This window comes from Excalfactoria chinensis, chromosome 3 (assembly GCF_039878825.1).
Source record: "Excalfactoria chinensis isolate bCotChi1 chromosome 3, bCotChi1.hap2, whole genome shotgun sequence".
In the NCBI taxonomy this organism is placed as follows: domain Eukaryota; kingdom Metazoa; phylum Chordata; class Aves; order Galliformes; family Phasianidae; genus Excalfactoria; species Excalfactoria chinensis.
In genome coordinates, this window is record NC_092827.1 from 69,504,251 (window position 1) to 69,517,174 (window position 12,924).

The following is a 12,924-nucleotide window of genomic DNA, read 5'->3' on the forward strand; positions in this document are numbered from 1 at the left end:
AGAGAAATAAAGAAGTTCAGCAACACATCAGGTAGAGATCTGGGTCATACAAACAAGCACTTTTAAGTCAGATCATTCAGTAAAAAAGAAAAATCTAAACTTTGAGCCATCAAGTACTTTGGACATCATTAAAACACAGTGCAGAAGCTGATTTACAAAGACAGCCTCCCTCCTCAGTCCTACCGCTTTTTGCTTTTTTTCCCCTTGGCCCTTTGCCCTTTTTACTCTTGATTTTGAGTTTTATTCTGTGGAGAGGTGCAGTGTCTTTAGCCCAAGAGCAAGAATATCAGAAGCCAAAGTAGGTTCAAATGTACTAAGAAGGTAAGCTTTGTTGGTTTCCTGGATGAAAGTATTGAACTATCATCTATGTTTGCCATGCTTTTGAACTGAATTAACAGTAACAATGCTACTTTGAGCCTTAGCGTTCCTCACTACTTCAAGGTCCAAACTAGACTGCAAGAATTGTAGTGTGGAAAGAAAGAGCTTTATGCTAACTAGAGAATAAACTGAGTAAATACAGAAAAATCTAACATCTAATTAGAACCAGGAGTTAGTCCTTCTGGACTCAGGCTGCCTACACTTGAAAAGTAGGCATCTAGTTCTTGCTGAATACAACAGTACAGATCCTTTGGTTTCACCCTCCACTTTTTTTCTGTAATTGCTGCATTTTATTTACATCGCCAACAGTTCCACGTGTTTTATGATATGTGACTATTGTGCATGGAAATCAAAATTAGTCTGCGGTCAAATCATTACATAAGGCAAATTCAGAAGATAGCATCAGCATGGAGCTGATTGCTGCTGGGGGGAGACAAACAAAACATAAAACAATAACTGAGTAGGAAAAGCAATAACAGTCAATAGACAGACATTGGCACAAGCTTGGTGTTCAGACCTCAAGGGACACAAGAAAGAACAAAGCCTCCAGTGAGACAATATACAATTCTTTCTCCAGATAAATATATATCCTCCAATTCCCAAGTTACATTTCTGCTCTAATTTTTTAAGAACTATAAAATTTTACCTCCTAACACACACTGGAAACCATCCCCACGATAACCTGCCTTACACTGGCAGCTGAAGGATCCGGGTGTGTTGTAGCAGAAAGCATCTGGATGACAGCGGCCCTGCTGACATTCATCTATATCTGTAAAATAAAAGATCAGTCTTCGATAAATATTCCTCATGATGGAGAATAGCTTACAAACCAGGGTGAGAATTCAAGTGCAAACCTGGCTTATTACTATCAGGCTTCTATTTTAGGCCCTATGTTGAGAATTAAAGACTTTTGGATGAAAACAGAAATGAAAAGTAAAAAGCAGGTGTGTATTTTAGACTCTGTCAGCAAATCCCTCTACCCTGTTACTCTCATGGGTACTGGCACTGTAAATTCACACAGTATTTTAGAAATACATGCCCATAAGAAAGAGGAAAGAGGAAAGGAAAAGTCATAAAATGCAAGAAGAAAGGCTGGATTTGGCCAACAAGGTTTCTGATGTGTTTAGGTAACGCTTCTCTCCCACTGCACTCCAACTGACATGAAACACAACATAACATCTTTACAGATTCTGAGTTCTGAGCACTGTCACCATCTTAGTCATCTAAACCAGAACAGTGCAGACTGTTCCAGCAGGTGTGGACCAGATCCCCTAACTGCAGCTACTGCCATTTGTGCAGCTACCTCGTCTTGGACCTTCTGGGGCACAAATATTGAGGAATGAACTCAAAAGCGGGAGAGTAAGGAAAGAGAGCTTACGATGCTTGCCTGCAGGACCTAAGGTACAAATCTTCCCTATTTTAAATCAGAAGTGACATTGCAATGAGCAGCCAAGTTGTGCAATAGAGTATGAAAAAAGCACAGCAAATGGTACTACTCACCCTCACAGGCTCGCCCATCTCCAGAGAAGCCAGGGAGGCATGTGCAGATGTAGGCAGACCCCCCAGTGTACACACACTGAGCACGCTGAGGGATATCGCAGCCGTGTGTGCCCGTCTGGCAGTGGTTTATGGCGTATTCAACAGCTGCAGGTTAGACACACAAGAGAAGAGTGAAAGTTTGAATTTTCCTCCTCAAAGTTTGAAGCTCGTAAAACATTTGTAGAGAGCACAGCTGTGAGGGCACAGAGAAGAAAAAAGAAACAAAGAAATTGTGTTTTGTTTGGGGGGTTGGGTTTTTGTTTGGTTGTTTTTTAAAGCTCTTCCATTACACCAGTATTAAAACTTAACGTTTTACAAGGTATTGACTGTCTGCAGCACCTCATAAATGCCTGCTAGCATAGAACAGAGGAGAAAGGATCTATGGGTGTCATAGCCTAACATCTACACGAGTTTTGTTTATAAAAAGCAGTCCTCAATGAAGAAATGTAAGGCATCTCCTAGAGGCACCTCACACATTGGCTGAGCAGCCAGTTCATTGCACTGGGAATTAAAGATCCTGCTACGCTAACCTAGCATTGACCCAGGGATGTCATCACTTGGCAAGAGATGGGAGATGTGACTCACTTAATAGGAGGTAAACACATTTGTCAGCTATTGGAGAGATTTTGATCAACTGCAGCAGCTGGAGCAGGCCTGCAGCTTTTCATGATTTTCTCATTAGTGACAGTGCTGATATGCTGATGGCACTGCTTTATGCACAACAGTATGTTAGGTAGCTGCAGGAGCTTTGCCCAAGCTTACCTGTAATGTCAGAGAAGAGGAAAAGAAACCATTATATTAGAAAAAGAAAGAGGCAAAATGCCACAAAAATGTTAGGGCAAGAAAAATGCAGGTTTGCAGTGAGCACGTCTGGGAACAGATTAACAGCTGCTATAAGAGTCCACTGAGGCTTTCTTTATGCAATTCCTTCCTAGGAGTTGACAGGGGACCAGGACCAGACTCCACAATGCTCCTTTCATCACAGCACACAGATGGAAATTACCACAGTATCAGCAGGGAAAATAAATAAATAAATAAATCTGCCATCATAGCCAGATCTGAAAACAGACATTTTGTTCATTTCTCTGGAGGAGACGATGTCATTGTAAGAATCATTTTTATCTGCTCTGCTTCACAGAGTAAGATTCAGGTTACAAAATAATCTATTCAGAACAGCATTAGCTTTAGAGCTGAAATTCCTAGGAAGCTCCCAAGACCTCTCATTCCTCAGCCTACAAATATGAGAACTGGATTCATTTACTATTCTCTTCTTAACACAGTGAATCACACAGCTGGTATGAAAAGCTGTAGTTCCACACTGAGACACATAAGCACAAAGAAGGATGCTGCTTCCCTGTCTTTAGTTCAAGTCATTCAGGGGCTGTAAACTGACAGACAGAGGAATAAGACTGCTAAGTTTCTTTTGGATTGAAGAAAGGGACCAAAGTCCTTCAAGCTGGATAAAGGATACCTTGGCACTCTTCTTTCATGATTTTGTATTTTATTTCTATGCGAAACCTGGAACTAAGTCATGGAACATAGAAAAGACAGAAGCATTCAATAGATATTTCCATTTTATACTCAGAAACATTCTGAACAGGGACTTTTTATGAGATAGAAGCAAAGTTCTTTTGGGACCTCCTTCAGTTATCTAACAGATGGTAATCACTAACTGTAGCAGAAACTCCTACATTCAACTGGAGTTTGAAGCCAGCATGACCCTAGAAGTCATCCTCTATTTCTGTAAGATGAACAACAGCCCGAAAGCCAGTGGGCAGTGCTTTTAAGAAGTGTGAAACTCACCGACACAAGTCCTCCCGTCTGCTGCAAACTGGTATCCATCAACACACTCACATCGGTACGTTCCCGGCTGGTTATTGCAAACTGCATTGCTGCCACACAGACCCGGTTGCTCTGAACACTCATCAATATCTAGAATATTATATAAGGATTCCCATTACTATAAAAACACATTTAAAACTGATGCCAGAAAAACGGAAACTGTGCAAGTGTTAAATAATAGCAGGCTTGTGTATCTAATCCACATCTTGGATAGTCTACACTCCTTAAAAGTAATTAGCAACTGGAAAATACATTTTCATGTAACTGTGACCTCAGCTAATCTGCACAAAAACAAACAAACAAAATCCACAGGAGAGGTTTTACAGAGGAGTGGGCCAGGAAACCAGGGAGGGAGGAGAAGCCTTTGGGAAAGAAGAGGCAATAACTTTAGGAAAGAATTCTCCTTCAGTTATCCATACATCAAAGCCTAACATATTAAAAAGAACTTGGAGGTTATTCTTTAGCACAGTAAGTGACAAATACACAGAATTTATGTGTATTATCATGTTAAAATCCAGAGTAAAGTAACACAGGGGATATAACCATTAAATTTAGTTCTAAAACACATTTATATGTGTGTATATATATATATGTATTATTTTATATGTAAAAAGCTCTTAATTCCAAATCTCATTGTCTACTAATAAATATATGTGCATGTGTAAGAGGTAGAAACTCAGAAGCTAAAATGATTTAAGATTTTAGTAAACTGTGCAACAAAGCAGACACCATCTGTAGTTTAGTTAAACTGCAGAGGTTTTGCTTCACTACTTTTTGCTGCAAGCTGTGTATATCATGCCCCAGAAATGAAATTTTGGAAGTCTCCAGCAAAAAGGCCTCTACGAAGTTTATGCTATGTGTATATGTATGTGCTATGACCTGGAGCATGCAGAAGAGACTAAAATATGAGAAGAAGGAAACTTCATAGTGAAAAGCTTATGATTTATCATAGGTTTTATTTTAGATTCAGATTTGTACACCTAGCAACACATTTCCTTGCCAGGAAGACAACCAAATAAAGACATGGAGTTTTCACCATTGGGGCAGCTCTTACAAAGCATCTCAAAATCCTGTCAAGTACTACAAAGAGAAGATCTTAGACAACAGTAACAATTTACATTGCTGGGAAACAAACTTCCCTGGAGAGCAAGACAAAGAATTTGGACCTTTGGTCCAATAGACTTGAACAAAAGGGATTTTCAAAGCATATCCTAAAAAAGATTATTTCACTGGATCCCGATATCCATGCCCTGTGTACATTCCTCATTGCCTTTAGGAACTTTTAACTTAGTTGACCCATTTTAACTGGAATTTGCAGAATGTTGCATTTCTAACAGTTAAGTCCCCACAAGTCTTACGAGAAGAGGAACTACGTAGGAAAGATGCTTTGCAAGCTAGCAAAACATACCCAAGGTTTGACTCTTCAAGACAATCAAACTTACTTTCTGTGATTAAGATATATTAGCTACCCCAACATCCCTTTAACCTACTGTTCCTCAAAAATCTTCAAAATGAGGGTCAATACATTCCAAAGAAACCAAATTACACATTTTTTAAAGAAAATCTTCCGATACCGTAACAAACGTTTCCATCTCCACGGAATCCAATCGAACATTCACAGGAGAAACGATTCCCAGTTCCTGCACGACATACTGCATTGGTGTCACAGTTATGGGTACCAGTGTAGCAAGGATTCCGGCTAATATCAGCAGAACCATCTGGAAAGAAAGACCATACTTAACTGTGACAAGTCTACCCAAGTAATAACACTCAGATAAGGTCCAGAAAAACGTTGCTTATAATATGAATGAAAAAAGCAAAAAGTTTGTAGGGACTTGTAGTTGATGGGCAAGACATCAATCTCAAGTGACAATATCACTGATTTTTTTTGTAACTTTGGCAAAGGACCATAAAAATTTAAAACAAGAAAAAAAATTCACTAAGAACAAACAAACAAACAAACAAACAAAAACACCCTAACCAAGATAATGCATCTTCCTGAAACTAGCCTAGACTCAAAATGTGATCCTTAACAGCTTGTTTTGCTCATTTTAATTGACTAAACTTCATTTTTGGAATAAATAGAAGTGAGTGTTGTCCCTTCTGTACTTACCTGTTATGCATTTTCCAATGGCTCCTTTGTTTTTATTCTGATTTCAGTAAACACAGAAAAAGCTTGGAATGTTCTCCTAGAATATACATTTCAGAGGCTTCCTACCTTACAAATGTTGTGCTATGTACCAGGATTAACTACAGAAACTAGCTTTTTCAAAAGTAGACTTTTTTCCCCTCTTTTGCTCTTTGCTCTGACGACACACAAAACAATTGTTAATAAAGAACTAGGTATCAAGTGAAGAAAAACGACACACTCTACACATCTAAGCAGCAATATATTCAAGCTAGTATGTTGAGAGTACTTCAAGAAATTAGACACAAACTCCACTGGATTTCAGGAAGACATGAATACCCTTCCCCAAGTAAAAACACCAACTGCAGCAGTCTCACTTCTCAACTGCTGGATCCAGATCTGCTAATAAGCGTAACTAATTAATTTAATTAATACTCAGCTAATGCAAGCTAAAAGAATACAGAAACATACATTTAATAACAGTAGCGACAAAGAAATACTTTGCATTCATACATACCACTGATGGGGCCAATGGAATTGCTCATAGCATATCGCAGAATTTGCTCGTCTCTGTTATACAGAACAAATATACTGTCCACTGAGAGCTGCTGAGTAGCAGAAGCAGTATGGAAAGAGTCATCATGAATGCATTCATCAAAGGAGATGGTCTGTCGCCACTGATAGGCACCAGTGTACGTGGAAGCAACCCCATCCCTTTCCGGCTCTGTCACTGTGTACTCTCTGGTGGACGATGAAGTGATCACTGCAACATGGCAACATACTCTGATCAGAACAGAAAGCAAAAATCTCTGTTCACTGCTATGAGGATCCATTTTCATGCAAAGGAACAGGCATTTGATTAGACTTGCTCTGTGCTCGACGCAGTTGTAAGGGATGGGACACAACTTATCTTGACATAATTTAAAAATTCAGCTAAAATTTATGGGTTGCCAGGAAATTAAAGGAAAAATTAGCTCAAGAAACTTACAAGTTCCTTTAGATGAATCTGCCCAAACAACTCCTCCAAATCTCTGAAGTTGTTCAGCACGAAGTTGAATCTTCCTGCTGCTGCTACTATTTCACAGCTCATAAGGACAGGAAAAGCAGCAAGAGCAGCTCAAATACCAAACACCAAGGTCAGACATCAGCAGATATAAAGCAGTGATGGAGCAACTACACTACTTCAAGCTACCTGTAGCAATCAAAGGTGCCCCTGGAGCAAAATGCTGCCTCTCTCCTACCCAGATGCACTTGGGAGCACTGCTTACTGCTTCCTCTCTATTGTTCCTTGATGGTTGGGCTGGCTGACCAGCAGGAAAACCACAACATCACTTTGTTATTGCTGAGTTGAGACATACATTATATTATTGAGGAAGAAGAAAATAAAGAGATGAATATTCCAGTGTAAATAGCAAAATGAAGAACTACTCTCTTACCACATCTCTGAGACAAGGAAGAGAATTACTGAAGAGACAACAGAAAAAACTGATAATGGAATTAAACAACTAGACAGTTGTTCAAATTCAGCTCAAATAATACTGATAAATCTTTCTTACTGACATAAGACACAGTCATTGAAGTGCAGCTTACACAACACTAACTGCCGTGTAATTGGTTTGCATGGTCTCACTGAACAAGATTAAAGCCCATTTACAGACATTACTACAGAAAGGTATATCCCAGTTCAGCTCCTACTTGGGAGCTATAGACTCCAGAAAAAGCTCTGTAATTTGTACAACTACCACTGACAATGTAAGACCAATAAAAAAGAACAGCTAACATCAGCTCAGACATTAAGCTCACATTTTTTCAATAGAAAGTTCAGAAATATTTGCACTGTTCCACACAAAATCCACCTTCTTTTGGAAACAACAACAACAACAAAAAGAGTCAACATTATATAAACTGAAGGTCAGAAGTGCATCCTTTTAGGAGGTAATGATCTTCTCTCCACTCTAAGAATTGTGCACTTACATGTCAGCTCCTTCTTAGGAAATCTTACCAGAACTAGAGGCGTGATAGAGTTCAGTGTAAGGTTCGATATGGACTGATGAACCAGAGGGGATCTCAGGTACTCTGCCTTCCATTTCTGTGCTGATGGTAAGGTGACCATGCTCATCAATTCCACTGAATTTCTGCTTTATAACCAGCTTCTCATTGTTGCCAAGAAAAGTGACTTCAGTTTGCCGTGTAAACTCCCCACCTACAGAAACAGTATTAGTTAAACCACTGGTGGTGGTTTCTGAATCCTTCTATTGACCAGAACTGCTTCTACTAAATAAAACTAAAACTATTTTCTGCAAGCAAGCTTTGGTGTAACTCAACTGTTAATATTCTGGATCCTTACAGAAATAATTTGCAAAGACATATTGATAATATCATAGGAAACTCTCTTCTTAAACACCGAATGTGCTACACATCAGTTACAAGTGAAACTAAAGAAGCAGTTATAATAAGTAAATATATTCAGAAAAGCTATAAGTATTCACCCTTTCCCTCTTAGTAAAAACTGCAAATAAGCTGTATATTGTAGAGAATATGTCAAGTCAGAATACAGTCAGTTAAAAACAAATCAATAAAATCCCCTACATCTGTTTCTAAATCAAAACCAGGTGACATGTGTGCTGTAAATTCTGGAACAAACTTCAAACACACACACACACCAAATATTAAAATCCCCAACCAATAAGTTGTACTCAAGTAGATTCATAGCATAGGGCTGTGTAAGGTAAAAATTTAAAAAAGAAACACGTTTCCTCCTAGGACAGACTGAACCTACAGTTTGAACTGAAGTGCACAAACAGATAATGCCCTGGACAGTTTTTTAAAGCTATGTTTGTGAACAGAGGCTTCCTTCAAGTAAGTCAGCAGGGTCATTTGCATTCCATACATCATTTTCTTTTACAAAGAATTTCAGACCTCCAAGAGGTCAGACTTTCATTGTGCTTTGTTTCATTGGCACAGTGAGGAAATTAAGATGTTAGATGTCTTGTAGATGTAGGGGCAGGGTTTTTCAGTAGCTCTGTACACTTTAACCAAAAATCAGATATGTTTTAATAATCTCTCCCTTGTATGGGAATGGGCCAATCCGTTCTTCTCTGAGAAATTTACATGCTCGTACAGAGACTGTAAGATAAAAAGCCCAATATGTAAATAAGAAAAACAGTGAAAAGTTTGATAACAAAAGCAATTAATTTACAACTCAGATTAAACAGATTTTTGTCATATATTGCTTTTCTTATATACATATATGCATTTCTTATCTCAAGACAAGGGAAAGTGCAGCATAGTTTTTAAATGTAATTTTAAATAAAAAGTTACCGGTAATGCTGAATCCATTTTTATATCCTTGCTGCTCCACAGCAAACATCCACCCTATTACACCTCCAATAGAGGCAAGAGGCAGTAAAGAATAACCCAAAGCTTCTGGGATCGTGCTGATAGCAGTATAGGCACGTCCATGGTTCATCACAACATACGAGTGGAGATCGGTGTTCTCAAATGTAACTGGAACGGGGTTATTTCCTACAAAGATTCGTCCTTTGACTTTCCCGTTGACTCTCTGAGGAGAACCTGGGAAATGAGTGCAATGCATCAGAACAAAACAACAGTTCTCAAATACTCTACAAGGAATGAGTTCAGAGCATTCCGTTCAAAGGTATCAGTGTCAAAAGGAATGGCAAAGAAATGCCTACTCAATTCAGCAGACAGGAAACTGCATACAAAGATCATGTTAACTTGGTTACGTGTGTACTGGCATTAGTTAAGCAGCCAAAATTGCCTCAAGAAGTGCCGTTTATCCTCATCAACAACTTTTCCTTTAAAGACAACTCTGTAAACAGATGATGCTGTTACAGTATCCCTGACAGTAACAAGATTACATTTCATATCAATACCTACTGAATGTAGGTTTGCTCATTCCATGTTAGAAACCTAACATCACTAGGTGATCAGAGCAATCAGACTAATAGCCTTCAAAGAAAATTTGTTAGAAGACTGTCAGTGTTTTACAGAAGTAATCACTTTGGTTTACTAATTTTTTTTCCCATATATAGTTTTCTACATGCATACAAATTCAAGTTGCATTACCTTCAATCCTTTTCTTTCTCTGAAAATCTCAGTTCTATGAACTGAAAGCTGTATAGTAGGTTTTGCTTCCCTTCTTTCTACAACACAAGTTTGCAGTCAGCTAGTTCAACTGTTGAAATGCATCTATATTCTGAGTCAAGTCACTACAAGGATTACAAGTGTATACACAAGAAATTCCTTTATGGGATCTTACACAGGAACAAAGTTGAAATGGGTATCTAACAAAAATCCATCAGATTAGCCCTTTAGTAAAGAAGCTTAAGAGTCAGACAAAGAGGAGCCATGCTCTTTACTTTGATAATCAGAGTTAATTTGTTCATCCCCTTTAGACAGCCCACTTCTAGAGTGGGGACCATATCAGATTTTAAAACACTGTTACTTCACAACTAATTCTAACAATGACTTGGGATGCTATACTATCAAGTTATTTCAGTTACATTAAGTTGCATAATTCATGCAGTCGGCTACTTAAACCAGTTTGCTTCATTTAAAAAACAAAACCACCATCTTAGAAAGTGTAGCTCACTTAAAGTACCTGTCAAAACATCTCTAGTGATAACTCTTTCAAAAACCATGTGACCATGTCTTATTTTAACTACTGAAAATAGGTTGCCTTATTCAAGAACACCAAGTGTAATAGCTGCATATGCAGCCAAATTTCAGAAAAGTTACCTTCTGCTACGCATTGTCTGCCATTTCCTTTGTATCCAGCAATACAACTGCAACAAAATCCATTGGGGTAATCTTTGCAAATGGCATGAACAGAGCACTGGTGGCGATTGTTAGCACAGGTCTGTTGGACATCTGTGTGGTAGCGGAACACTGCAGAAAACAACAGATGTATACTAGATGCTTATTATATCTCTATTAATACAGAGCATTCAAACTGTCCTGATGAAACTAGAACACAATCATTTCAACCTATGCTTGCTTCCAAACCAAAGCAAAACGGAGTCTTTTCAACCTCAGAACAAAGAACGTCAGTAAAGGACCCAGGAATGTGCACCAAATACGTGGTAATCCCAGTTGGCTCATCCTATTATTGCATGGAAATAGCCATCTATTTCAATAAACAATACCTGGGTAGTCAGTCATGCTGCTTTGAATTTTCTATAAACACTTCCTTGCAAGCTAGAATTGCTAATTCTGCCATTGTAAAATTTGAGGCAGTGAAGCCCAACACCAGCCAATGATTTTTACAGCAATCACTATTTTCAGCCTTTATTCAGTAACTCACATCAGTGAGAGGAAAAAAGCCAGGATCATATCATCTTTACCAGGAACAACCACTTACTTAAGTTATTAAAGATCAGATCATAACTTAAACAACAGTCTTGGGTGAAAGACACGGAAAAAATCACTTCCCACTAAGAATGTGTCAACTTCAGGAAAACCATTATCCCCATGGGAAGCTTTCCTTAGGAGAAAATCAGGTTCCACAGGCACTGTAAAACTTGCTCTCCTGTGAGCCAGACTGCAGGGCTATCTCACGAGACTGGCAGGATGAGTCTGAGGTGACATTCAAGCTAACTGTCCCAAATGAATAACACAACATCATTAAAGGTACCCAGAACGTCACATCTGAAAATCTGAATCTTTTTGCTGCCTGTCTGTATTAGAACAAAACAAGCTTTATAGAAAACCTTACCTATACCAGTTTCATCAAATTCTTCCACATCTATGACCTGGGGTCCCTGTGGGGGGAACTGCTGGGCTGGGAACTGGCGAGGAGGAGCTTTTGCTGTTGGGAATTCTCGATGACGATAAAAAGATTCAGTTGAAGGTGTTCCTGTTACATCTTGGTATGAAGTTATAAAGTCTTCCACAGCTAACTGAGGAACACTGTATGTAACATGCTGGTCCTCTTCTGTACTGTCCGTGCTACTGGAGATGTACTGCGGTCTTATTTCAGTGGATCCATAGTCTGAGTTGAATGGTTTTGAAGTCAACTCCTGGTCTTCTTCACTGGGCTCTAGGCTTGCCAGAACATCGCTGACCTTGGCAGGCACAATAGTGTCAGATGAGCTACCAATCTCGAACACCCAGACACCTTGTCTCCCAGCATTGCTGCTTCTATCAAAGAGAGCATAGGCCAAATCAAAATGGTCAAATGCACGTTTTGCGGTATTCCTATCCTACACAAAATGCTTAGAAATATTAGGACAAATTGTTGATTACCTTATCTACATAGCATTACGCAAGCACAGTTTATTCAACTATAAATCACCACTGATAGTTTGGACAGCATTTTTTTCTGCAAAGGTGCAGACTTAGCCATCTCTTATGCAATGGCTAATGGAGTCTTACTATTTCCTTCTGAGTCATGATACAATTCAGAAAAACATACAACTCTTTGATTAATTAAAACAAAAAAACCTACTTGTGCAAGTTTCTAATGCTGTCTTCATCATTAGCAATGACGTTGTAGGATCCTGGATTTTCCCAGAAGTAGTAGTTTGTGGAGGCCTGACTAAAGCCAACCATCGCAGGAATCTTTCCACCATCATTCTTTGAGTATGTGCTATAGAACTGCAAACCATCTTCTGGGTAAAGGAAAACAGCATAGGAACTGGAGTCAGAAGAGGCTAGAACAGCCTGGAATGTGTTCCTCTGTGGGAAATAAATAAACAAATGAATAAATAAAATCCATTTACTCATGGAAAAACAGTCAAGACGGACAATAAAATAACATTTTTTTTTAAACATGAAGACAACATTTTGAATTTCCATAACACATAATGAATGCGTCATGTACTTTATGAGGAGAAAAAAAAAAACCAACACAACACCAATATTATCCAACTTTATGTTCTGCTGAAGCAGTTTTACAGCCAGCATGCATAAACATTAAGCAGAAAGCACTACCAAAGGTATGTTGAATCTCTCAGGACACAGCCGCAGGGGCTGTATACAACATAACACATCTAAGCTCAATTACAGGCACTTCA

The 12,924-nt window shown here is 38.7% G+C and overlaps 1 protein-coding gene across 1 annotated transcript in view; it reads right to left on the minus strand.

Annotated features, from left to right (window-relative positions):
- NID1 (nidogen 1) overlaps window positions 1–12,924 on the minus strand; it is a 36,876-nt gene that overhangs the window by 17,730 nt on the left and 6,222 nt on the right. Inside the window, exons 3-12 of the mRNA XM_072333430.1 lie at window positions 12,357–12,586; window positions 11,625–12,049; window positions 10,649–10,798; window positions 9,209–9,460; window positions 7,890–8,090; window positions 6,405–6,650; window positions 5,334–5,477; window positions 3,721–3,849; window positions 1,879–2,022; window positions 1,025–1,147 (exon numbers count right to left, since the gene is read on the minus strand). Of these exons, the coding sequence (XP_072189531.1) occupies window positions 1,025–1,147; window positions 1,879–2,022; window positions 3,721–3,849; window positions 5,334–5,477; window positions 6,405–6,650; window positions 7,890–8,090; window positions 9,209–9,460; window positions 10,649–10,798; window positions 11,625–12,049; window positions 12,357–12,586 (2,044 nt within the window). The remainder of the gene's footprint in view (window positions 1–1,024; window positions 1,148–1,878; window positions 2,023–3,720; window positions 3,850–5,333; window positions 5,478–6,404; window positions 6,651–7,889; window positions 8,091–9,208; window positions 9,461–10,648; window positions 10,799–11,624; window positions 12,050–12,356; window positions 12,587–12,924) is intronic.